Raw genomic sequence first — 21,987 nt, forward strand, 5'->3', positions numbered from 1 at the left:
ATAGGCATCACACCTTTATAATCTTTCTAAGTTTGATCAATGTCTCATGATTATTTTGGTTGTTATTGCGACTGTAAATTGTTAATTAACAATTGAATTGTTGCTAAAATATTCGTTTCATTTTAACCGGCTTCTGAATTTATAATCTACAGGGTGATCAACTTCTGTGACAAAGTCCAATATATCTGTTATTATAAAATATATGAAAAAAAGTTGTTAATAAAAGTTATAGACACCTTTAATGTACACATTTTAAAATTAGTGAGAAATATACAGCGTCCTCCATAACACGGTGCCAAACCAAAGTTATGTTTTTTTAAATGGAACACCCTATATTTGATTCAAAATCTGATTTCTCTACATTTTTCTGATTAAAAAGATATAACACTTGTCTAGGGTTATACTGAGTGTTTCAAAGTTATGAGCAGTTTCATCAAAAAATCATGCTGATTTGATCGCCCTGTATGATTCAAACAGTATAATGTAGACTTATTTTTTTACTGCTGTTGACTGTCAATATTAAAGTAGTTTTGCAAAAACGTACAATTTTTTTATTACTACACAAATTGTATACAGGGTAAGTCAAAATGCAAATAAAATATTTTCTTCATATTTTTAAATGGAACACCCTGCATTTTATATTACCATCGAAAAGTTCTTTCATTATACTTGCATATCTTTTAAATATTTCCTATACCTAAAGTTATTAGTTTTCGAGATATTTTAGTTTTATTGTTGATAACTCATAGATACGTTTATTACAGTAAATTAATTACCCTTAATAATAGAAACCTCCAATGAGTTTGTTAATGATAATTAAAATTAGACTGCATTTCATTTTTTCTCCAAGTTTATGGTAAATTCTATACAATAACGACAATTTTATATTTAATAACAAAATGATATTAATTTTACGCGAAGAAATGGGAACTATAAATTGCTGCAAGTTCTTGTTTAAGGTGGCTTTGAAATAATTGACACAAGAACTGTCAGATGTAAGATTTTAATTATCTGTACGTTTTTATTTTTGTTATTGATTATAATTGTTTGCCATATTGTTATAATTGGTACCTAACAATGAATTTTAGTCGTGAAGAAATGACAGACATGATATGGATTTTAGGAGAGTGTTTCAAAAACTCATCAGTTGCCACAAGAATTTATAAGGAACGGTGTCCATAGCGTCAACAACCAAATAAGAGAGTATTTGACAACTTATTAGACATGTTTAATCGTACTGGTTCTGTTTATGAAGCAAAGGAAAAAACAAAAATCATTATTACGCATGAAAATGAAATAAATGTTTTACTGCCTGTTACAGAAAATCCTCATACAAGTATTCAAAATATTACAAGAGAGCAAGATATAAGTTATGGATCTATCCAAAACATACTCAAGAAAAACAACATGCACCCATATCATATACAATTACATCAGGCACTTATTGGGGATGATTTCGAACGAAGAGTACAATTTTGTCAATGGTCACAACAACAAATAGTTATGCAGAGAGATTTTTTTGAGTTTGTTCTTTTTTTTTTGGAGACGAGGCAACATTCCACAAAAATGGTAGTGTAAACAGACACAATTTTCATTATTATTCCACAACCAATCCGTACTGTGCTCACATAGTCAAAAGAGATGATCCTTAAATGTTTGGGGTGGAAGTATAGGCAATTACGTTATAGGTCCTTTTTTGTTTGAGGTATCGGTAAATGGTGAGGTTTATTTAAATTTTCTAGTGAATCATTTACCTATTCTACTTGAAAATGTACCATTAAACATCCGCCAACATATGTGGTAGCTTCACGACGGAGCCCCTGCTCACCACAACGTACTTGTCAAAGGTGAACTCGATGAACTATTTCCTGAAAGATGGATAGGAAGAGATGGGCCAGTTCGCTGGCCACCCAGATCACCAGAATTAAACGAAATTGACTAATTTTTTTTGGGTTATATTAAATACGTAGTGAATAGTACACATCCAACTATAGTTGACGATATGAAAATAAGGATTCAAAACGCCTTTTAAAGTGTCACACAACAAATGCTTACAAACATCAGTAGGTCTTTCGAAACCCGTCTCCAGGCTTGTGTAGACGTTATGGGAGGTCATTTTGAACACCTTTTATAACATAAGAAGTACGTTGAACATATTTTTTATTTAATTTAGTTTTTTTAATAAATTTGAATAAATTACAGTATTGTTATTAATAACTAAGTAATACATGCTGTTATCGACAATAAAACTAAAATATCTCGAAAACTAATAACTTTAGGTATAGGGAATATTTAAAAGATATGTAAGTATAGTGATAGAACTTTTCGAAAATAATATAAAATACAGGGTGATCCATTTAAAATTATGAAGAAAATCTTGTATTTACATTTTGACTTACCCTGTATACAATTTGTGTAGTTATAAAAAAATTGTACATTGTTACAAAACTACTTTAATAATAATAGTCAAAAGCATTAAAAAAATAAGTTTATATTACACCGTTAAAAACATACAGGGCGATCAAATCAATATGATTTTTTAATAAAAGTGCTCGTAACTTTGAAACACTCAGTATAACCTTAGAGAAGTGTTATATTTCTAGAATCAGAAAAATATAGAGAAACCAGATTTTGAATAAAATACAGGGTGTTCCATTTAAAAAAACATAACTTTGGTTTGGCACCGTGTTATGGAGGGCCCTGTATATTTCTCACTAATTTTAAAATGTGTAAAATAAAGGTGTCTATAACTTTTATTATCAACTTTTTTTCATATATTGTATAATAACAGATATATTGGACTTTGTCACAGAAGTTGATCACCCTGTATATCTGGGTCAAATTATAAAACTTAACAAGGAAAACCAAACAGCATAGATCAAAAGACGAGTTAGACTGGCATGGGCGGCAGCGGCATTTGGAAAACTAAGATACGTCTTATAATCTGCAATTATAATCTATACCAAGAAAGCTTTTATTTCACCAAGCTATATAATTATTGATAAATAATTACTGGCCCAAAAAATTTATTTGAAAATTCGAGATTTTGTTGGGAAAACCCACATTTTCCGAGGAAAATTTTCGTCGGAGCAAATCGGGAAAAACATGCCTCTATGTAGAATTAAATTGGGGTGAATTTTTATTTGAGTATTTTTGGTGTAAAGTTAAAATCTTCGGAGTTATAGAGCAATAATTGAAAAAAATACGATTTGTCGGCGCCATTTTGTTTATAAAAATAGTAGCACACTATCTGTGGACTTTGCATACCTATATTAATAATATATAAGATCTTATAATTCGATTAAAGCAATAAAATTTTACTTTACTAATTAGAACAACGTATTATAACTATTTTTTTTTTTAAATTTAAAGATTATGCAAAAAAAAGAAAAATTTATATTTTGTCGTTAAAATATTAAACAAGCATCTCATCTTTATAAGTTTGATCAATGTATCATGATTATTTTGGTTATTATTGCGATCGTAAATTGTTAATTAACAATTGAATTGTTGCTAAAATATTCGTTTAATTTTCACCGGCTTCTGGAATTACAATCTATACCAAGAAATCTTTGATGTCACTAAGTTATTTAATTATTGATTAATAATTACTTACCTAAAACTTTATTTGAAAATTATAGTTTTTGTTAGGAATACCCGCATTTTCCGAGGAAAATTTTCGTCGGATCAAATCGTGAAAAACATATCTCTATGCAGAATTTAATTGCGGTGAATTTTTATTTGGGTGTTTTTGTTGTAAAGTTAAAATCTTCGGAGTTATAGAGCAATAATTGAAAAAAATACGATTTGTCGGCGCCATTTTGTTTATAAAAAAAAGTAGCACACTATCTGCGGACTTTGCATACCTATATTATTAATATATAGGATCTTATAATTCGATTCCAGCAATAAAATTGCTGGTAAATAACTTTTCCATGAATTTTGCTAATTAGCCCAGAGTATGTAGTATTTTACACTAAAATGGCGTTATGAGGTACATCACCCAGCGGTTTCACCTCACTTTCAGCGAAGATCTATGGGCCCTAATCTTCGCAATCTTCTGTTGTTTAGTGGCTGCAGTAATGGTAATATTAAATGGTTGGGGTGGCCTTCCAATTTCTCGTGGTGTCTGTTGGCTCTTTCTTGACTTACTGTGTTGACTAACGGGATGTTTAGGTCTGTATGAAGGGTTTGGTTGGAAATGTACCAAGGGTCATTTGCGATGGTGCGTAGAATTTTTGATTGAGTTCTTTGGATAATTTTTGTGTTTGATTTGCTGGCACAACTCCATAGTTCTATACCGTACGTCCGTATAGGTTTGATGACTGTTTTATAAATCAGCAGTTTGTTCTCAATTGAGAGTCGAGATTTTCTACCTATAAACCAATTAATTTCTTTCACTCTCAACTCGATTTGTTTCTTCTTCTTTAAAATGTGTTGTTTCCAGTTTCATTTAGAATCAAGATGAAGCCCCAGGTATTTGACGATATTCTGTTGTGGTATGTTGTCTTGATTCATCATCATCATCATTTGGCTCTACAACTCTATGTGAGTCTTGGCCGCGTTTACTATTTCCCTCCATTGTTGTCGGTCCTGAGCAGCTATTTCCCATTGCTGTATTCCCATTTTGCGTAGATCGCTGGCTACTGCGTCCTTCCTTCTCTTTCTTAGTACGTGACCCGCCCATCGTATGTTGTCTTGATTAAGGCTAATATTTGGGCATTGGTCTTTCCTTAGTGTGAAAGTTATATGTGATGACTTAGTTTCATTAGCTTTTATCTTCCATTTTTTTAACCACTGTCGAATTTGGTCTAGGTGTTCTTGAAGTTTTAATATTGCAGCTCTTGGATCCTTTTCAGTTGCAAATATTGCTATGTCATCAGCGAAAGTTCCATTGGTGGTTTGTGGAGAGGTTGGTAAATCGGATGTGTACAGTACATAAAGAAGTGATAAAAATTTCAAAGCGATTCATTCAATTGTTTAAATTTTATTCAAATTGTTTATCTCAGAGAGCATTTTTTTTTTTGCAATAACATAAGTCAGAAAAAAATGACGTTAGAATCATTCCATAGGTGTCAAATGAAAGAGCATGAGCTACATTTTAAACATGGTTTAAAAAAGTGACTAAAAAATGCATTTATTAGTAATAAATAATTATGCAAATGTATCGTCAATTTTTCTTTATAAACTTTTTGAATAATTTTTTCCAAAAAAATTAACTTTTTACCCTGTTTTAAGTGCATAACTACCAAGTAATGTTATTTATATCATAATTGATAAAAAATTGTAACAAATATGTATAATTTTTTATGTAACAAAATAAAAAGTTTTTAAGGAAAGATTTACGATACTTTTTCATAATTATTTATTACTAATAAATGCATTTTTTATTCACTTTTTTTAAACCAAGTTGAAAATATAGCTCACGCTCTTTCATTTGACACCTGTGGAATGGTCCTAACATCATTTTTGTTTTTTTGACTTATGTTATTGCAAAAAAATGCTCTCTGGGATAAACAATTTGAATAAAATTTAAACAATTGAATGAATCACTTTGAAATTTTTATCACATATTAAGCACCAAAGAACCCTTATTTGACAAAAATTTCAAAGCTGTACACTAATTTTTACAACAGTTATGGCGAAAATAATTTTTTTTGCAATTCCGACCTTTTTTGCAATTAGATTAAAAATAAATAAGTATATCAAACTTTGTAATACGTCATTTTAAAGCTTTTTCCATAGTTTCGAAAATGTTTGTACTAAAAAAAACCATAAGTTTCCCTGTTTTCCATTAATTTGAAAAAAAAATGTGAAAAATGCCATTTTTGACACTTAATTTTTTATAAATAAAAATGGCCGCCAGATCCTACGCAGGAAATAGTTACAATTTGCTCTTATAGGTATTGCCTGTCGAAAAAACACTTCAGTACCCTGGCTGTTCAAGTGTCATGGAAAAAACCTTATTACCCTGGACTATAGTGGCATCGCCGGTTATGGTTCCTCCAAAAAGGAGAGACGGTTTATTTAATCCCAAAAATTAGAATACAAGCTGTACATTAGTTTGACATCAAGAAGCAGTGAAAGCATTACCATTCTTCAAAAAGTAATCGAAAAGTAGCAGAAATGCAAGGATAAATTAAATGGAATTATTAGTAATAATTAATTGTAAAATTATTTATGATTTCTACATGCATATAATTAAAGCCAGTGTAAAATTATTGGGTCAACACGTGGCTTGGAGGTTTGCGGTTAAATATGAACAAATGTTTAAAAGAACTGTGAATACAAGCTTGACTGTGAATATAGTAAAATAGTAAACTACTCACCCCAGGAGATCGGAATCCAAATAAAATAAAGCTATTATCAGTCTACATTTCCTTTAAATATACTCTGGGCTAATTAGCAAAATTCATGGAAAAGTTATTTACCAGCAATTTTATTGCTGGAATCGAATTATAAGATCCTATATATTAATAATATAGATATGCAAAGTCCGCAGATAGTGTGCTACTTTTTTTATAAACAAAATGGCGCCGACAAATAGTATTTTTTTCAATTATTGCTCTATAACTTCGAAGATTTTAACTTTACAACCAAAACAGCTTAATAGAAATTCACCGCAATTAAATTCTGCATAGAGATATGTTTTTCACGATTTGCTCCGACGAAAATTTTCCTCGGAAAATGCGGGTTTTCCTAACAAAAACTCTAATTTCCAAATAAAGTTTTAGGTAAGTAATTATTAATCAATAATTAAATAACTTAGTGACATCAAAGCTTTTTTGGTATAGATTGTAATTCCAGAAGCCGGTGAAAATTAAACGAATATTTTAGCAACAATTCAATTGTTAATTAACAAATTACGATCGCAATAATAAACAAAATAATCATGATACATTGATCAAACTTATAAAGATTATAAAGATGAGATGCTTATTTAATATTTTATCGACAAAATATAAATTTTTCTTTTTTTTGCATAATCTTTAAATTTTGAAAAAAAAATAGTTATAATACGCTGGTCTAATTAGTAAAGTACAAAGAAAGGTTATTTACCAGCAATTTTATTGCTGGAATCGAATTATAAGATCCTATATATTATTAATATAGGTATGCAAAGTCCGCATATAGTGTGCTACTTTTTTTATAAACAAAATGGCGCCGACAAATCTTATTTTTTTCAATTATTGCTCTATAACTCCGAAGATTTTAACTTTACACCAAAAACACTCAAATAAAAATTCACCCCAATTTAATTCTGCATAGAGACATGTTTTTCACGATTTGTTCCGACGAAAATTTTCCTCGGAAAATGTATGTTTTCCCAACAAAATCTCGAATTCTCAAATAAATTTTTTGGGCCAGTAATTATTTATCAATAATTATATAGCTTGGTGAAATAAAAGCTTTCTAGTTATAGATTATAAATTCAGGAGCCGGTGAAAATGAAACGAATATTTTAGCAACAATTCAATTGTTAATTAACAATTTACAGTCGCAATAACAACCAAAATAATCATAAGACATTGATCAAACTTAGAAAGATTATAAAGGTGTGATGCCTATTTAATATTTTGTCGACAAAATATAAATTTTTCATTTTTTGCATAATCTTTATATGTTTAAAAAAATTGTTATAAACAAATTAACATTTCTCAGAAATTGTTCATTATACAGGGTGGTTCATCTTATTCGCCTCGGTCTCCGTACGGAAAACCACTTGATATTTTAAAAAAATTTCTTCACAGAAATATACAGGGCCTTTAATACTACAACCTAAAAAAATGTGATTTATACAGGGTGTTCCAAAAAAGAGTGGTATATCAAAGTTTTATTTTTTCTTATGGAATGCCCTATATCTGATGACATTATTGAATTGACCTTAAAAAATAAGCTATACTTTCATAAGGGTTCCCTATACCTAAATACAGGGTGTTTTGATTTATTTCGATTTTTATAAAAATGTAAGGTTTTAGAAAACAATAAATAACTACGAATCTAAGAAGCAGTAACAAATTCTTTCTTGGATCTTAATAATAGACTATTTAGCATACTTAAACAGATGCTTATTGCAACAAAATTTCTTACAGGGTGGTCAAAATATGATATTGTTCTATTAACAAATTCAAGCTGTAATAACTTACTTATTTTAAATAGAACACCCTATATCTTACTAGTCTATCGCATAGAAAATTTACTTAGCTTTCAATTTCTACTACGGTTTCGTATACCTATCTTTTTACAGGGCGGTCAAAATATTAGATTGTTCTATTGACAAATTCAAGCCGTAATAACTTACTTATTTTAAATGGAACACCCTGTATCTTACTAGTCTATCGAGTAGAAAATTTACTTAGCTTTCAATTCTTATTAGGGTTTCCTATACCTATCTCCCTTCATTTTTTAAATATTTAAAGATTTCCTAATTTGTAAGCTTTAAAAATAAGAATTACATAAGTACCATGTCGTGTTTATGTACCACATCACCAACACCGGCAATATACTTAGACAAGATACTGTCATTAATGAAATTTTCAGTGTTATCATGTAGTCACACAGAGTGTTGTATTATTTTAGTTGATTTTGGCCTACATGTGAAATTGAATAATACGTTTATTTTAAACTGCATACCCTATATTAGATGCCGTATTCTGGAAGATATTTAAATTATAGTTCATTCCGTATAAGTATTTTCCATATCTTAACCCAACGGTTATTAAGTAAATTTAAGAACGCCACTTTTTGTTTGAATCTTTAAATCGCAATTACAAACAATTAAATGCAATGTCTACTTTGACGAAAACGAGCCTATTGTACAAAAATATGTAAAAATGGGTATTTACAGAATAACATGGGAATTTATATCTACAGAATAACATGTGTATTGAGAATGTTAACATGGAATTGAAGAGATTTTAAATATCTTCCATTATAAAGAATATAATATCGAGTATGCCATTTAAAATAAGAACACTCTGTGTGATTAAATGATAAAAATGTAAATTTTATTAATGAAACTATTTTGACTAAGATATTTAAGTATATTGCCGGTGTTGGTGATGTGTTGTATATAACCACGACATAGGTACTTAATTCTAATTTTTAAAGCTTACAAATTAGGAAATCTTTAAATATTTAAAAAATGAACGGAGATAGGTATAGGAAACCTTAATAAGAATTGAAAGCTAAGTAAATTTTCTACTCGATAGACTAGTAAGATACAGGGTGTTCCATTTAAAATAAGTAGGTTATTACAGCTTGAATTTGTTAATAGAACAATCTAATATTTTGACCACCCTGTAAAAAGATAGGTATAGGAAACCCAAGTACAAATTGAAAGCTAAGTAAATTTTCTATGCGATAGACTAGTAAGATACAGGGTGTTCCATTTAAAATAAGTAAGTTATCACAGCCTGAATTTGTTAATAGAACAATATCATATTTTGACCATCCTGTAAGAAATTTTTTTGCAATAAGCATCTGTTTAAGTATGCTAAATAGTATATTATTAAGATCCAAGAAAGAATTTGTTACTGCTTCTTAGATTCGTAGATATTTATTTTTTTCTAAAACCTTACATTTTTATAAAAATCGAAATTAATCAAAACACCGTGTATTTAGGTATAGGGAACCCTTATGAAAGTTTAGCTTATTTTTTAAGTTCAATTCAATAATGCCATCAGATATAGGGCATTCCATAAGAAAAAATATATCTTTGATATATCACTCTTTTTTGGAACACCCTGTATAATTCACATTATTTTAAGGTTGTAGTATTAAAGGCCCTGTATATTTCTGTGAAGAAATTTTTTTAAAATATCAAATGGTTTTCTGTACAGAGACCGAGGCGGATAAGATGAACCACCCTGTATTCTAATTTAAAAAAATACTTAAAATGCGTATTTCATAGGTCTTGAAAATGAATGCTTTAAAAAAATTTTCCAACCATTTGCAAAAAAGTTATGAAACAGCAAAGTAAATATACGAAATCTCCGTTGTTTATAATTAGTTTTAATTGTTTCAAAGCTTAAAAGTGAGTCTATGGTACAACCTAATTACTCACAAAGAATGTCAAAAATTACTGCAATGGTTATATTTTAATCAAAGATTAAAAACACTTTTTTTTGTAATTTTTAGCGCAAACGTAGGCCTGTAACAGAGTCGGAGCTAAAATGTTCACTCGAAGCGACTGACACGCAGCATGCATTATTTATTAAAAGTGTACATCACGCGGCCGGTCGTCGCTCCGAGTGAAAATGTTAGCTACAGTACTGTGTTACTCTACTTTCGCGCGTGTAGATTACAAAAAAATATATTTATAATCTTTAATTAAAATATAACTATTAAACTGATAATCGATATTTTTTTGTCAATAATTAGCTTGTACTTTAAACTCACTTCTACGCTTTGAAAGAATTAAAAAAAGTATAAACACAGTAGTAATCGTATGATTAATTTGCTGTTTCATAACTTTTTTACAAATGGTTGCAAAAAAGTTTTAAAGCATTCATTTTAAAGATATTTAAAATGCCCATTTTAGCTATTTTTTTAAATTATAATATAATAAAAACTTTCTGAGAAACGTTAATTTGTTTATAACTATTTTTTTAAACATTTAAAGATTATGCAAAAAAATAAAAAATTCATATTTTATCGACAAAATATTAAATAGGCATCTCATCTTTATAAGATTTCAAAGCTTGATCAGTGTATCATAATTATTGTGGTTATTATTGCGACCGTAAATTATTAATTTACAATTGAATTGTTGCTAAAATATTCGCTTAATTTTCATCAGCTTCTGGAACTATAATCTAAACCAAAAAGGCTTTAAGTCACCAAATTATTTAATTATTGGTAGATAATTACTTATCTAAAACTTTATTTGAAAATTAAAGATTTTGTTGGGAAAACCCGCATTTTCCGAGGAAAATTTTCGTCGAAGCAGATCGAAAAAAACGCGTCTCTATGCAGAATTTAATCATGGTGAATTTTTATTTGAGTGTTTTTGTTGTAAAGTTAAAATCTTCGGAGTTATAGAGCAATAATTGAAAAAAACACGATTTTCGTGCGCCATTTTGTTTATAAAAAAAGTAGCACACTATCTGAGGACTTTGCATACCTATATTATTAATATATAGGATCTTATAATTCGAATTGCTGGTAAATAACTTTTCCCAAAAATGGCCTATTCTCCGATAATCAGCCCAGACTAATAGGAAAAATAGCCCTACCACTTCCATTAAAGTTTGGTGTGGCCGAATGGGGAGGTTGTCACTGTCATCGAAATGACAGCGAAGTATAATACATAAAATTATATGTTTTGTGATAAAATGAGAATGAAAAGAGAGTTGTCTATAAGAGGACGCCAAATACTTAATTTTTAACGGGAAGCCAGTAAAACAATAAAAGAAGTGAAGAAGTTAATTAATTATTAAATGGATAAAATAATTATTTCAAAATAAAATAACAAAGGTGTGCGTTTATAACGTTACAAGATGTTCCAAAAGATACAGAAAGTACAGAAAAATGTAAGCGGGTCTGGACACGAAAAATATTTTTAATTTAATTGGACAGCCATCATGGCTAGAAAGAGTATCAGCAGCCGACTACGTACGAAGCATGATACAATAAAACAGTTACTGTATAACTCAGTATTGTATCATGCGTATGTAGTAGTTAACACTAAAACCTGAGCCGGAAGGAAAGAGTACTGGAAGATATACAATAAGCCAATTGGATATACTACGACCGGTTACAACAAGTGATGGCTTCGGAAAAAAAAACTAGCGTGGTGTAATAATACTGCACTTTGGTTGCATTGGTGGTGTATTGGCTAAATCGTGCAGGATATGATTTTCATAGAAAAGGCATTCAGGCATCATTAAATGATCTCCAATATGATACAAATTATACTGAAATTTTGGGAGTTTCTGAAATAAAATATTCCGGAAATACACTAAGCCTCTGTTCAGATTTACGGGTAAGGCCTATTTGAGGACACTATTATAGATAAAAAAATCAAAATAGGGTCTTGGCATCTTGGAAGTTTTACAGGTAAGACTATGTAGTTGGTAGAGGCGCTTAAAAGAAAGACATGCAAATTTATTGCATTCAAAAGATGGGGTACATCCTCTATTTCATCAGAGGATATGATGAAAGAAATGACGATGACGATGAAAATACCTCTCCCTATCTTCCAGAACCAAATTCCTCTAATTAATTTCATATAATACATTATGATATATTTTTTATTTTTGTTCTGTGATTGTTGTACACACGAATTAGATATAATTGTTTTCAAGTCTCTGGAAATCGTATGGTGCCTATGTTCATATATCTCAAGACGACGTTTTTACCGAAGAAGGTTGCAGAAATCTACTAGAAAAAGCTAATCAGTTAGGAGACGTCCACTCAATCTTTAATTTAGGTGTTGTTTTGGCCGATTCAGTTTTTGAAAACCAAACTACAGAGACTTTTAAAACGTCATTTGGTCCAAAAGCCGTTGCAACACAACATCTGGACAAATTATCAAGAATGATGTGTCCGAAATTAGAGTAAGTATTTTTATTACATTTTTTAACACTTGATAGAGTATATATAAGATATCTAAGATTCCAGAAAACCCTCAGGATTCGAGACTTCTTTTACCTTGAATCTATTATTAACTCGCGTTAACATCTCCTTGTTGTTTGATTGAAACGTTCTAGACGTTTAAAATTCTTTTCCTCAGGTAGCTGTAGCTTCCTCCGTGGATTTGTTAGTTGTTGCTCTCGAATCCCCAGGGTTTTCTACCCTTACAGCCACAAATTGGTTGCACTGCTCCTATAGTGATCTTTCTCAAGTAACAATACACCCATTCTAACTTGGCAATACCATACTGATGACGACTAATAAGTCGGAAACACGTGTCTATGGTTGCTTTCGATCTTATGCATATTTTGTTTTTTTTCATCCTTGTTTCGAGCCTTGCCCCTATCTACTTTTACGTTGAATCTACTATTAACAACGAATATCTATGCATCTCATAGAAGAAGATTTTATATGTAACAGATGGTTATGTTTATAAGCAGGCTTGTTGACGAGGAATGATGCGGCCGGAGTGCGGGCGGTGGTAGTGCGTAGTCGCTGTCAGGTATGCACCGCCATAGCACCTACTCAGTTGGAACGCAAAATCCTATGCTAAAACGTTACAGGGCCGTACCCTTCTATGAGATGTATGTTTGTTGCTATTAACTTGAGTTAACCTCCCCTTGTTGTTTAATTAAAACGTTCTAGCCGTTTGGCATTCTTTTCCTCAGGTAGCTGTAGCTTCCTGTTGTTGTTTAATTGAAAGATTTTAGACGTTTGGCACTATTTTCCTCAGGTAGCTGTAGCTTCCTCCGTGGATTTGTTAGTTGTTGCTCTCGAATACTGAGGGCCTTCTAACATTATAGCCACAAATTGGTTGCATTGCTCCTGTAGTAATCTTTCCCAAGTTGACATACACCTATTCTAACTTGACTATACCACACTGATGACGACTAATAAGTCAGAAACACGTGTCTATAGTTGAATTCCGTCTTATGCATATTTGTATTTTTTTCATCCTTTTTGCGAGCTATGCGATATATACTTCCTATGATTTTACTATTAACTCGCGTTAACCTCTCCTTGTATTTGATTGTGTAAAACGTCCTAGATGTTTGGCATTCCTTTCCTCAGGTAGCTGTAGCTTCTTCCGTGGATGTGTTAGTTGTTGCTCTCGAATCCTGAGGGTCCTCTAACATTACAGACACAAATTGGTTGCACTGCTCCTATAGTGATCTTTTCCCAAGTTAACACACACCTATTCTAACTTGGCTATGCCATACTGATGACGACTAATAAGTCAGAAACACGTATCTATGGTTGCATTCCATCTTATGCATATTTTGTTTTTTTTTCATCCTTTTTGCGAGCTATGCTGATATATACTTCCTATGATTTTATATATTATATGTAAATATATATGTAAAGAAATAGAAGTACTTTGCTGACTTGTTTAGAAAAAACACTTTTCGAGTTTCGGTGGGTTGGAGTCAATAAAAAGGGGCTGTTAAAATACTATTTTTTATTACTCGAGCTTTCGAATGTGTTTACATTCATTTTCAGGAGCTAAAAATAACTGATAAAGTAAAAACAAAGATCATGTATAAATATAACTCAATAGATAAATCTAGATTGGTTATTAAAACTTGCTAACATTAAAACATCTATAACATATGTATATATATACATATAAAATTTTTTTTTTTTTTTGGGGAATGCAGTCAATAAATTTTTGGGCTATTCAGCTATTCAAAACTGCATTCCCCAAAAAAAAATTTTTTTTATTACAATTCCAACAGTCATTACATATTAACAATCATATATACATATATATATATATATATATATATATATATATATATATATATATATATATATAATGAATAATTTTGGGGAATGCAGTCAATGTGTTTTGGGCTGATTAGAAGTGAAACACTTTGAACTTTTGTCGAGCTTTCGGACAATTTATTTCCTTTATCAAGACAATCTAAAAATACAAATGTTTAAATTTAGATGAAAACTAGAAAAATAAAAACTTACTGCTCGTGGTTTACAAAATAACTAACATACTTATAAAGAACATAAAAATTCTTTCTAAAAAATATAAATTGTAAACGTAAATTAATTTTGAAATATGTCAAAAAGACATTAATCAAATGTAGTTAGACTACTTTAATAACTCGATAGATTGGGAAAGAAGTTAGTTAACAGTGTATAAAATAATGATATAAAGATGTAAGCAAATTTGAAGTTATAATTATTAGTAAAAAAAAACTGATAGTAATGTAAAACAAGTTGATTTAGAATGTTATAAATATTTTTTTTCTTTTGATACTATTTAGTGAAATTATAAAAATTAATAAGACCAAATTGTTTATAAAATACATAAATTAGTAATATCAGATCTCAAAATGAAAGTCAAAGTTAGTTATTAATTTTTATAATTTCACTAAATAGTATCAAAAGAAAAAAATATTTATAACATTCTAAATCAACTTGTTTTACATTACTATCAGTTTTTTTTTACTAATAATTATAACTTCAAATTTGCTTACATCTTTATATCATTATTTTATACACTGTTAACTAACTTCTTTCCCAATCTATCGAGTTATTAAAGTAGTCTAACTACATTTGATTAATGTCTTTTTGACATATTTCAAAATTAATTTACGTTTACAATTTATATTTTTTAGAAAGAATTTTTATGTTCTTTATAAGTATGTTAGTTATTTTGTAAACCACGAGCAGTAAGTTTTTATTTTTCTAGTTTTCATCTAAATTTAAACATTTGTATTTTTAGATTGTCTTGATAAAGGAAATAAATTGTCCGAAAGCTCGACAAAAGTTCAAAGTGTTTCACTTCTAATCAGCCCAAAACACATTGACTGCATTCCCCAAAATTATTAATTTTGTATTATTAACAGTCACTACATATTAATAATATATATATATATATATATATATATATATAAATCCTACTATCAATTTGGCATCGATACATTATGCATTTACCATCAATTTGGCATCGTCTTGCAAAGTGGCATCTGTATATCGATGCCACTTTACACTACCTTAATAACTTTTTTCCTGTACTTGTTAGCAGAAGTCTAATCAACTCTGTAGTTAGAGATTTGATTCCTTGATGTTACTTTAATATATCAGCTTTCTTTGTTTATTCCTTACTGACTTATATAAGTTTATTCCATAAAATGTTTGAGTTCAAAATGATGGCACAGTGAAAATATTATATACATTTAGTTCAGTGTTTTACCGTTTTGTCGCTGCCGCTATATACATGAAAACGTATATCCCACTTTCATTATCAATCATTTTGGCATCAGAAATTTGGCATCACTGTTGAATACAATATTATCCACAACGAAAAATAGGCAATTTGAGAATGTATATATTATTTTCATCAACAAATCATTCTGGCATCAAGTTGTTTTCACCCAATTTTGAAAAAATGTGAAAGCTTATAATCCAAGGATGGTACTAAAGGTGAGAAATTTGACCTAAACTATCTGTCCGTCGGTCTGTCCGACCGCGAATATAACTCTTACGTCATTATACCAGGTAGAATGACAAATGAGGTGTCAAATGAAAGCGTATAATCCAAGGATGGTACTAAAGGTGAGATATTTGACTTAAACTTTCTGTCCTTCGGTCTGTCCGACCGCAAATATAACTCCTCCGTCATTATACCAGGTAGAATGACAAATGAGGTGTCAAATGAAAGCTTATAATCCAAGGATGGTACTAAAGGTGAGAAATTTGACTTAGGCTGTCTGTCCGTAGGTCCGACCGACCGCGAATATAGCTCCTCCGTCATTATACCAGGTAGAATGACAAATGAGGTGTCAAATAGAAGCTTATAATCCAAGGATGGTACTAAAGGTGAGACATTTGACTTAGGCTGTCGGTCCGTCCGACCGCGAATATAACTCCTCCGTCATTATACCAGGTAGAATGACAAATGAGGTGTCAAATGAAAGCTTATAACCAAAGATGGTACTAAAGGTGAGAAATTTGACTTAGGCTGTCTGTCCGTCGCGTCGGTCAGTCCGACCCCGAATATAGCTCCTCCGTCATTATACCAGGTAGAATGACAAATGAGATGTCAAATGAAAGCTTATAATCGAAGTATGGTACTAAAGGTGAGACGTCGGTCCGTCCGACCGCGAATATAACTCCTCCGTCATTATACCAGGTAGAATGAAAAATGAGGTGTCAAAAGAAAGCTTATAATCCAAGGATGGTACTAAAAGTGAGAAATTTGACTTAGGCTGTCTGTCCGTCTGTCCGTCCGACCGCGAATATAGCTCCTCCGTCATTATACCAGGTAGAATGACAAATGAGATGTCAAATGAAAGCTTATAATCCAAGGATGGTATTAAAGGTGAGAAATTTAACTTGGGCTGTCTGTCCGTCGGTCCGTCCGACCGCGAATATAACTCCTCTACTATACCAGGTAGAATGACAAAAGAGGTGTCAAATGAAAGCTTATAATCCAAGGATGGTACTAAAGGTGAGAAATTTGACTTACGCTGTCTGACCGTCGGTCCGTCCGACCGCGAATATAGCTCCTCCGTCAATATACCAGGTAGAATGACAAATGAGGTGTCAAATGAAAGCTTATAATCCAAAGATGGTACTAAAGGTGAGAAATTTGACTTAGGCTGTCTGTCCGTCGCGTCGGTCAGTCCGACCCCGAATATAGCTCCTCCGTCATTATACCAGGTAGAATGACAAATGAGATGTCAAATGAAAGCTTATAATCGAAGTATGGTACTAAAGGTGAGACGTCGGTCCGTCCGACCGCGAATATAACTCCTCCGTCATTATACCAGGTAGAATGAAAAATGAGGTGTCAAAAGAAAGCTTATAATCCAAGGATGGTACTAAAAGTGAGAAATTAAACTTAGGCTGTCTGTCCGTTTGTCCGTCCGACCGCGAATATAGCTCCTCCGTCATTATACCAGGTAGAATGACAAATGAGATGTCAAATGAAAGCTTATAATCCAAGGATGGTATTAAAGGTGAGAAATTTGACTTGGGCTGTCTGTCCGTCGGTCCGTCCGACCGCGAATATAACTCCTCTACTATACCAGGTAGAATGACAAAAGAGGTGTCAAATGAAAGCTTATAATCCAAGGATGGTACTAAAGGTGAGAAATTTGACTTACGCTGTCTGACCGTCGGTCCGTCCGACCGCGAATATAGCTCCTCCGTCAATATACCAGGTAGAATGACAAATGAGGTGTCAAATGAAAGCTTATAATCCAAGGATGATACTAAAGGTGAAAAATTTGACCTAGGCTGTCTGTCCGTCGATCCCTCCGACCGCGAGTATAAATCCTCCGTCATTATACCAGGTATAATGGCAAATGAGGTGCCAAATGATAGCTTATAGTTCAAGCATGGTATTAAAGATGAAAAATTTTACCTAGGCTGTCTGTCCGTATGTCTGTCCATCCGCGAATACAACTCCTCCGTTATTAATACAGATAGAATGACAAATCGGGTGTCGAGTGAAAGCTTTTAACTTAAGGATGGTATTATTAAAGATGAGAAATTTGACGTCGGAGTTCCGGTTTTATAGTTGCAACCGTAAGTATTTACTATTTTAAAGTTGCCGAAAGAGAATAAGTGATATATTATTCAACGTGGCTTAGCAAGATGAGAACAAATGTAAAATTTTGGTTTTTACGTAATTTCCGCTTAAAAAGTTATAACCGGAAATGCCATTATTCGCGGTGTGCAAGTACTTGGAACGGATACGAGAAACGATCGTGCGCGAATAGCGGAGAAATATTGCAACTTTCTTAAATAATTCATATTGTCCATTGAAATTGTCAAATTGACGTACATTTCATACCTACTGTCATTGAAGAAGAAAAATTATATGTTGCTCTGCAATATTGATATTATATGCAATTATTATATGAAGGCAAATTAAATTAATTGTATTTTGCTTGCAGTACTGCATTTTAATAACTAATTTTATTTACTACATACAATTGTTTACGTTTTAATAACATAACCTGAATCTTATTTTTTCTTCTTATTATTTTTTTGGATTATGGCCTTGACAATTATCCAGTAACCAGGACTAATATAATTGGCCAATATAGTTAAAAGTGCGAATAAAGTTGCAGAGCGTAGAAACCAGGTGTCGTTTTGCCGAACTTGCACGGTCCCAATAGACTCAGAAATAGTATACGAACACATAAATCGAAGCGTATTGAAAGGTTTGAATCTTTAGAGTTATTTCTGTGTAAACAGTTTAGTAAAAATGACTCAAAATTAGTAAATTTGTATATCTTTCCACGCAAAGTTACACGAAGAATTCAAATATCGACTTCCAATTCTACTTTCGATTACTTTGGGTGAAAACCTAGGACTTACGAAGTCCAATTACTTGTTTTCTTTAAAAATAAGACATGTCATAAATATGCCTTAGGCATCATAGAAGACAATGACACAGAAAAATCAAACAAGCAGCAGGTCAAAAGGGCCTTAGTTATGTATCTTCGGTCCTATTGGTTCAATCGTGACGTACAGCGCCTGAAACGATGGGATTTAACTGGCAGAATACGATGGTGTAGACAAATGAAAATGACGGCATGTAATAACACTTTAAAATTGTAGAAATAAAATGGATTAACGCACATGGTATGACATATTATGTGAGAGTATTTAACAAATAGAATACGATTACATACGTCCAGTTTTTGACAAGCGACTTCTCTACATATGATAAACGCGAAAGGGCCCCAACGTTCACTGTTCGACATAGGCCTCCCGTTCACTGCATATACCCACTGCTTTCTGACGCTGTGACTTAAGAGGATAGGATTTAACGAATAAAACGACAAAGAAGACTAAACAAGGCAGATCACGGGAAAAACACAACTGTCCGTTTTATACTCCACAGGGAAGCATCAAATATTCAACGTAAGGGTATATTATAGTATAACGGTATGATAAATCTTTTTCTTTTTTTTTTTTTCATTTAGTGCATTCCGTACGTTTTTTAAACATAATCAGGAGAAGTTGTTGAATTTCTGAAGTCTATAAAAGAATTTCTTAACAAACCTTTTTTTAATTGTGTTATGGATTATTTTTAAGAATGTGTTTAAAAGGCAGCTCACAGGCTTATTGTTCAATGGTCTTATCACTTTTAAACGCCTGTCTTTTTTGTAGGACTATTAATTGTGATTTCAAACATTCTAGCGGGACAATGCCTTTTGTGTAACTGAAATAAATATTGTTATCCATTTAATTTTTTTCCTCAATTAATTGAATGCCTCCTACTGGTGTTTGGTCTAAGCTTACCGCTTTTCCCCATTTAAGCTAAACTGCTCGTCAAAAGTTAGGGATATAGAAAATTATGCTCATTTTCATAGCTAATTTTTTCGAGAACAGATTAACGGATTCCACTAATTTTTTTTAATATTTTAGATTTTTCGTTAGTATTTACACAGTTGTGCAAAAGTTTACCCAAACTTTTTTTTGTACTTTTACCGAGTGGTATAAGTACAAAAAAGAAGTTTGAGTAAACCTCTTGTTAGGTATTAGTTACGTATCTTCACTCCCATTGGTCCAAACGTGTCGTACGGCGGCTCAAATGATAGGAATCAGTCAACAGAATACAATGACACAGAAAAATCAATTACAGTAAAATATTGAAAGGGCCTTAGTTACGTATATTCGCTGCTATTTTTCCAATCATGACGTACGGTGGCTAAAATGGTAGGAATTAACCAACAGAATACAATGACACCCAAATCCGGTGTCGGAAAGCTGGTCGAGAACACTTCGTCGACGGAAAATTGGTCGACAACAGTTGGTCGACAAACAGTTGGTCGAATGCACAATTCATCGAATGGACAATTCATCGACGAACATTTGATCGAATGGAATTTTCGTCGACAAACTGTTATTTATCTTTAGGATAAAGGGATTAATGGTGACAAACGACGGGTAACTGGAATATTGTATTATATATTTTTTTTTGGGTTTTGTTAATTTTGTACCTAAATCTTACCGGAGGTATTGCGCCTTTTATAAATGTGTAGTTGTGAATTAAGTTTTTGATAATAAAATCAAGAGGGTAAGAATCGCTTTACTTTTAAACTCTTCACTTTTGGCGCATCATGGACGGCTCGTTTTTAAAAGAATCGTTTTAATTTTTTTTTGTATAAACATGCTCTTTCATTCGTTTAAATGTTGCTTTTCAAATTTTCTAATATTTATAAACAAAGCCCCGGTGAATTTTTGAAAAAAGTGGCTAACTCGGGTTTTAAGGGTTGTAGGGCATTAAATTTTTGTTTCAGTTTCTATAAGAATACCAACATGTCGAATAAAAAAAATTAACTTCCTACGTGTTGTTGTTCTGAAGCTATTTTCTTGTGGCATTTTTGGAATTAACTAGTTTTGATGGGAAATAAGCCACAATTTTACTAAAAAAACTGATTTTATTAACGTTTCGACGCTCAAATCGGGTGTCGTTGTCAAAATAAAACCATTTTTTTTAGTAAAATTGTGGCTTATTTCCCATCAAAATTAGTTAATTCCCACATGTTAATGCGGTTGTTATTTTAATTGTTTATTCGCGAACTCAATCGACTATAGGTGGCAGTGCAGTTGCATGAAAATGGCCGATGTAATTGGGATAATGCATTTTGATATAATTAATATTTTTATTGATGTAATTAATTAATATAAATAAATCATTCATTAAATGAACACACCAGACAAGCATTCAATCGACATTGATATATAGGTTAACGGATGTTTTGTTTAAATCTTCATCCCAATTCCTCTAGTTCAAAATAAGCGGCAGCACCCTCGCTTGAGTTCGCGAATAAGCTTAAAATAACACTACTTTTTCAAAATTATTTTATAATTATTTATAATATTTATTATAAACTTTTTATTCAAGACTTGATCTAATTTGATAAATTGAACCTTTCTCTTTGGTTTGATGTCTTTAGAATTTATGTTGACCTAATAGTTTATGCATAATAACGCTGTAGATAGAAGCTTTTTGGGATAAACAATTTCAATTTTGCAATAACTATTAGGTAAAACTTCTTGAAATTTTAACGGCTGAATACTTCTAATATTGTTCCTTTACTTACGCGAAAATAAAGCTTTTAGTGTATTTTTAGAAAAGTTATTAATTATTTTCAAAAAATCGACTTTTGAAGCTATTTTCCCAATAACTAAGCAACAAATTAACAAAAAGAACTTTCCAAACACTCATTTTAAAGAATTTTCTATGCTCTTCAGTAAAATTGTATCACCTTTCCATACAGCATACCGGTCTCCACCTTTAATATTTACAATCAAATAGCGATCTTTAATTGTTTATATATTGTTTATAAGTTAAAAAGTACGTTTGAT

At 31.4% G+C, this 21,987-nt stretch overlaps 1 protein-coding gene across 1 annotated transcript in view; it reads left to right on the top strand.

Annotated features, from left to right (window-relative positions):
• LOC126882672 (fatty acid synthase-like) overlaps window positions 1–21,987 on the top strand; it is a 410,665-nt gene that overhangs the window by 272,573 nt on the left and 116,105 nt on the right. The window contains 1 exon segment of the mRNA XM_050647647.1: window positions 12,309–12,560. Within this exon segment, the coding sequence (XP_050503604.1) occupies window positions 12,309–12,560 (252 nt within the window).

This window comes from Diabrotica virgifera, chromosome 3 (assembly GCF_917563875.1).
Source record: "Diabrotica virgifera virgifera chromosome 3, PGI_DIABVI_V3a".
Taxonomy (NCBI): Eukaryota; Metazoa; Arthropoda; class Insecta; order Coleoptera; family Chrysomelidae; genus Diabrotica; species Diabrotica virgifera.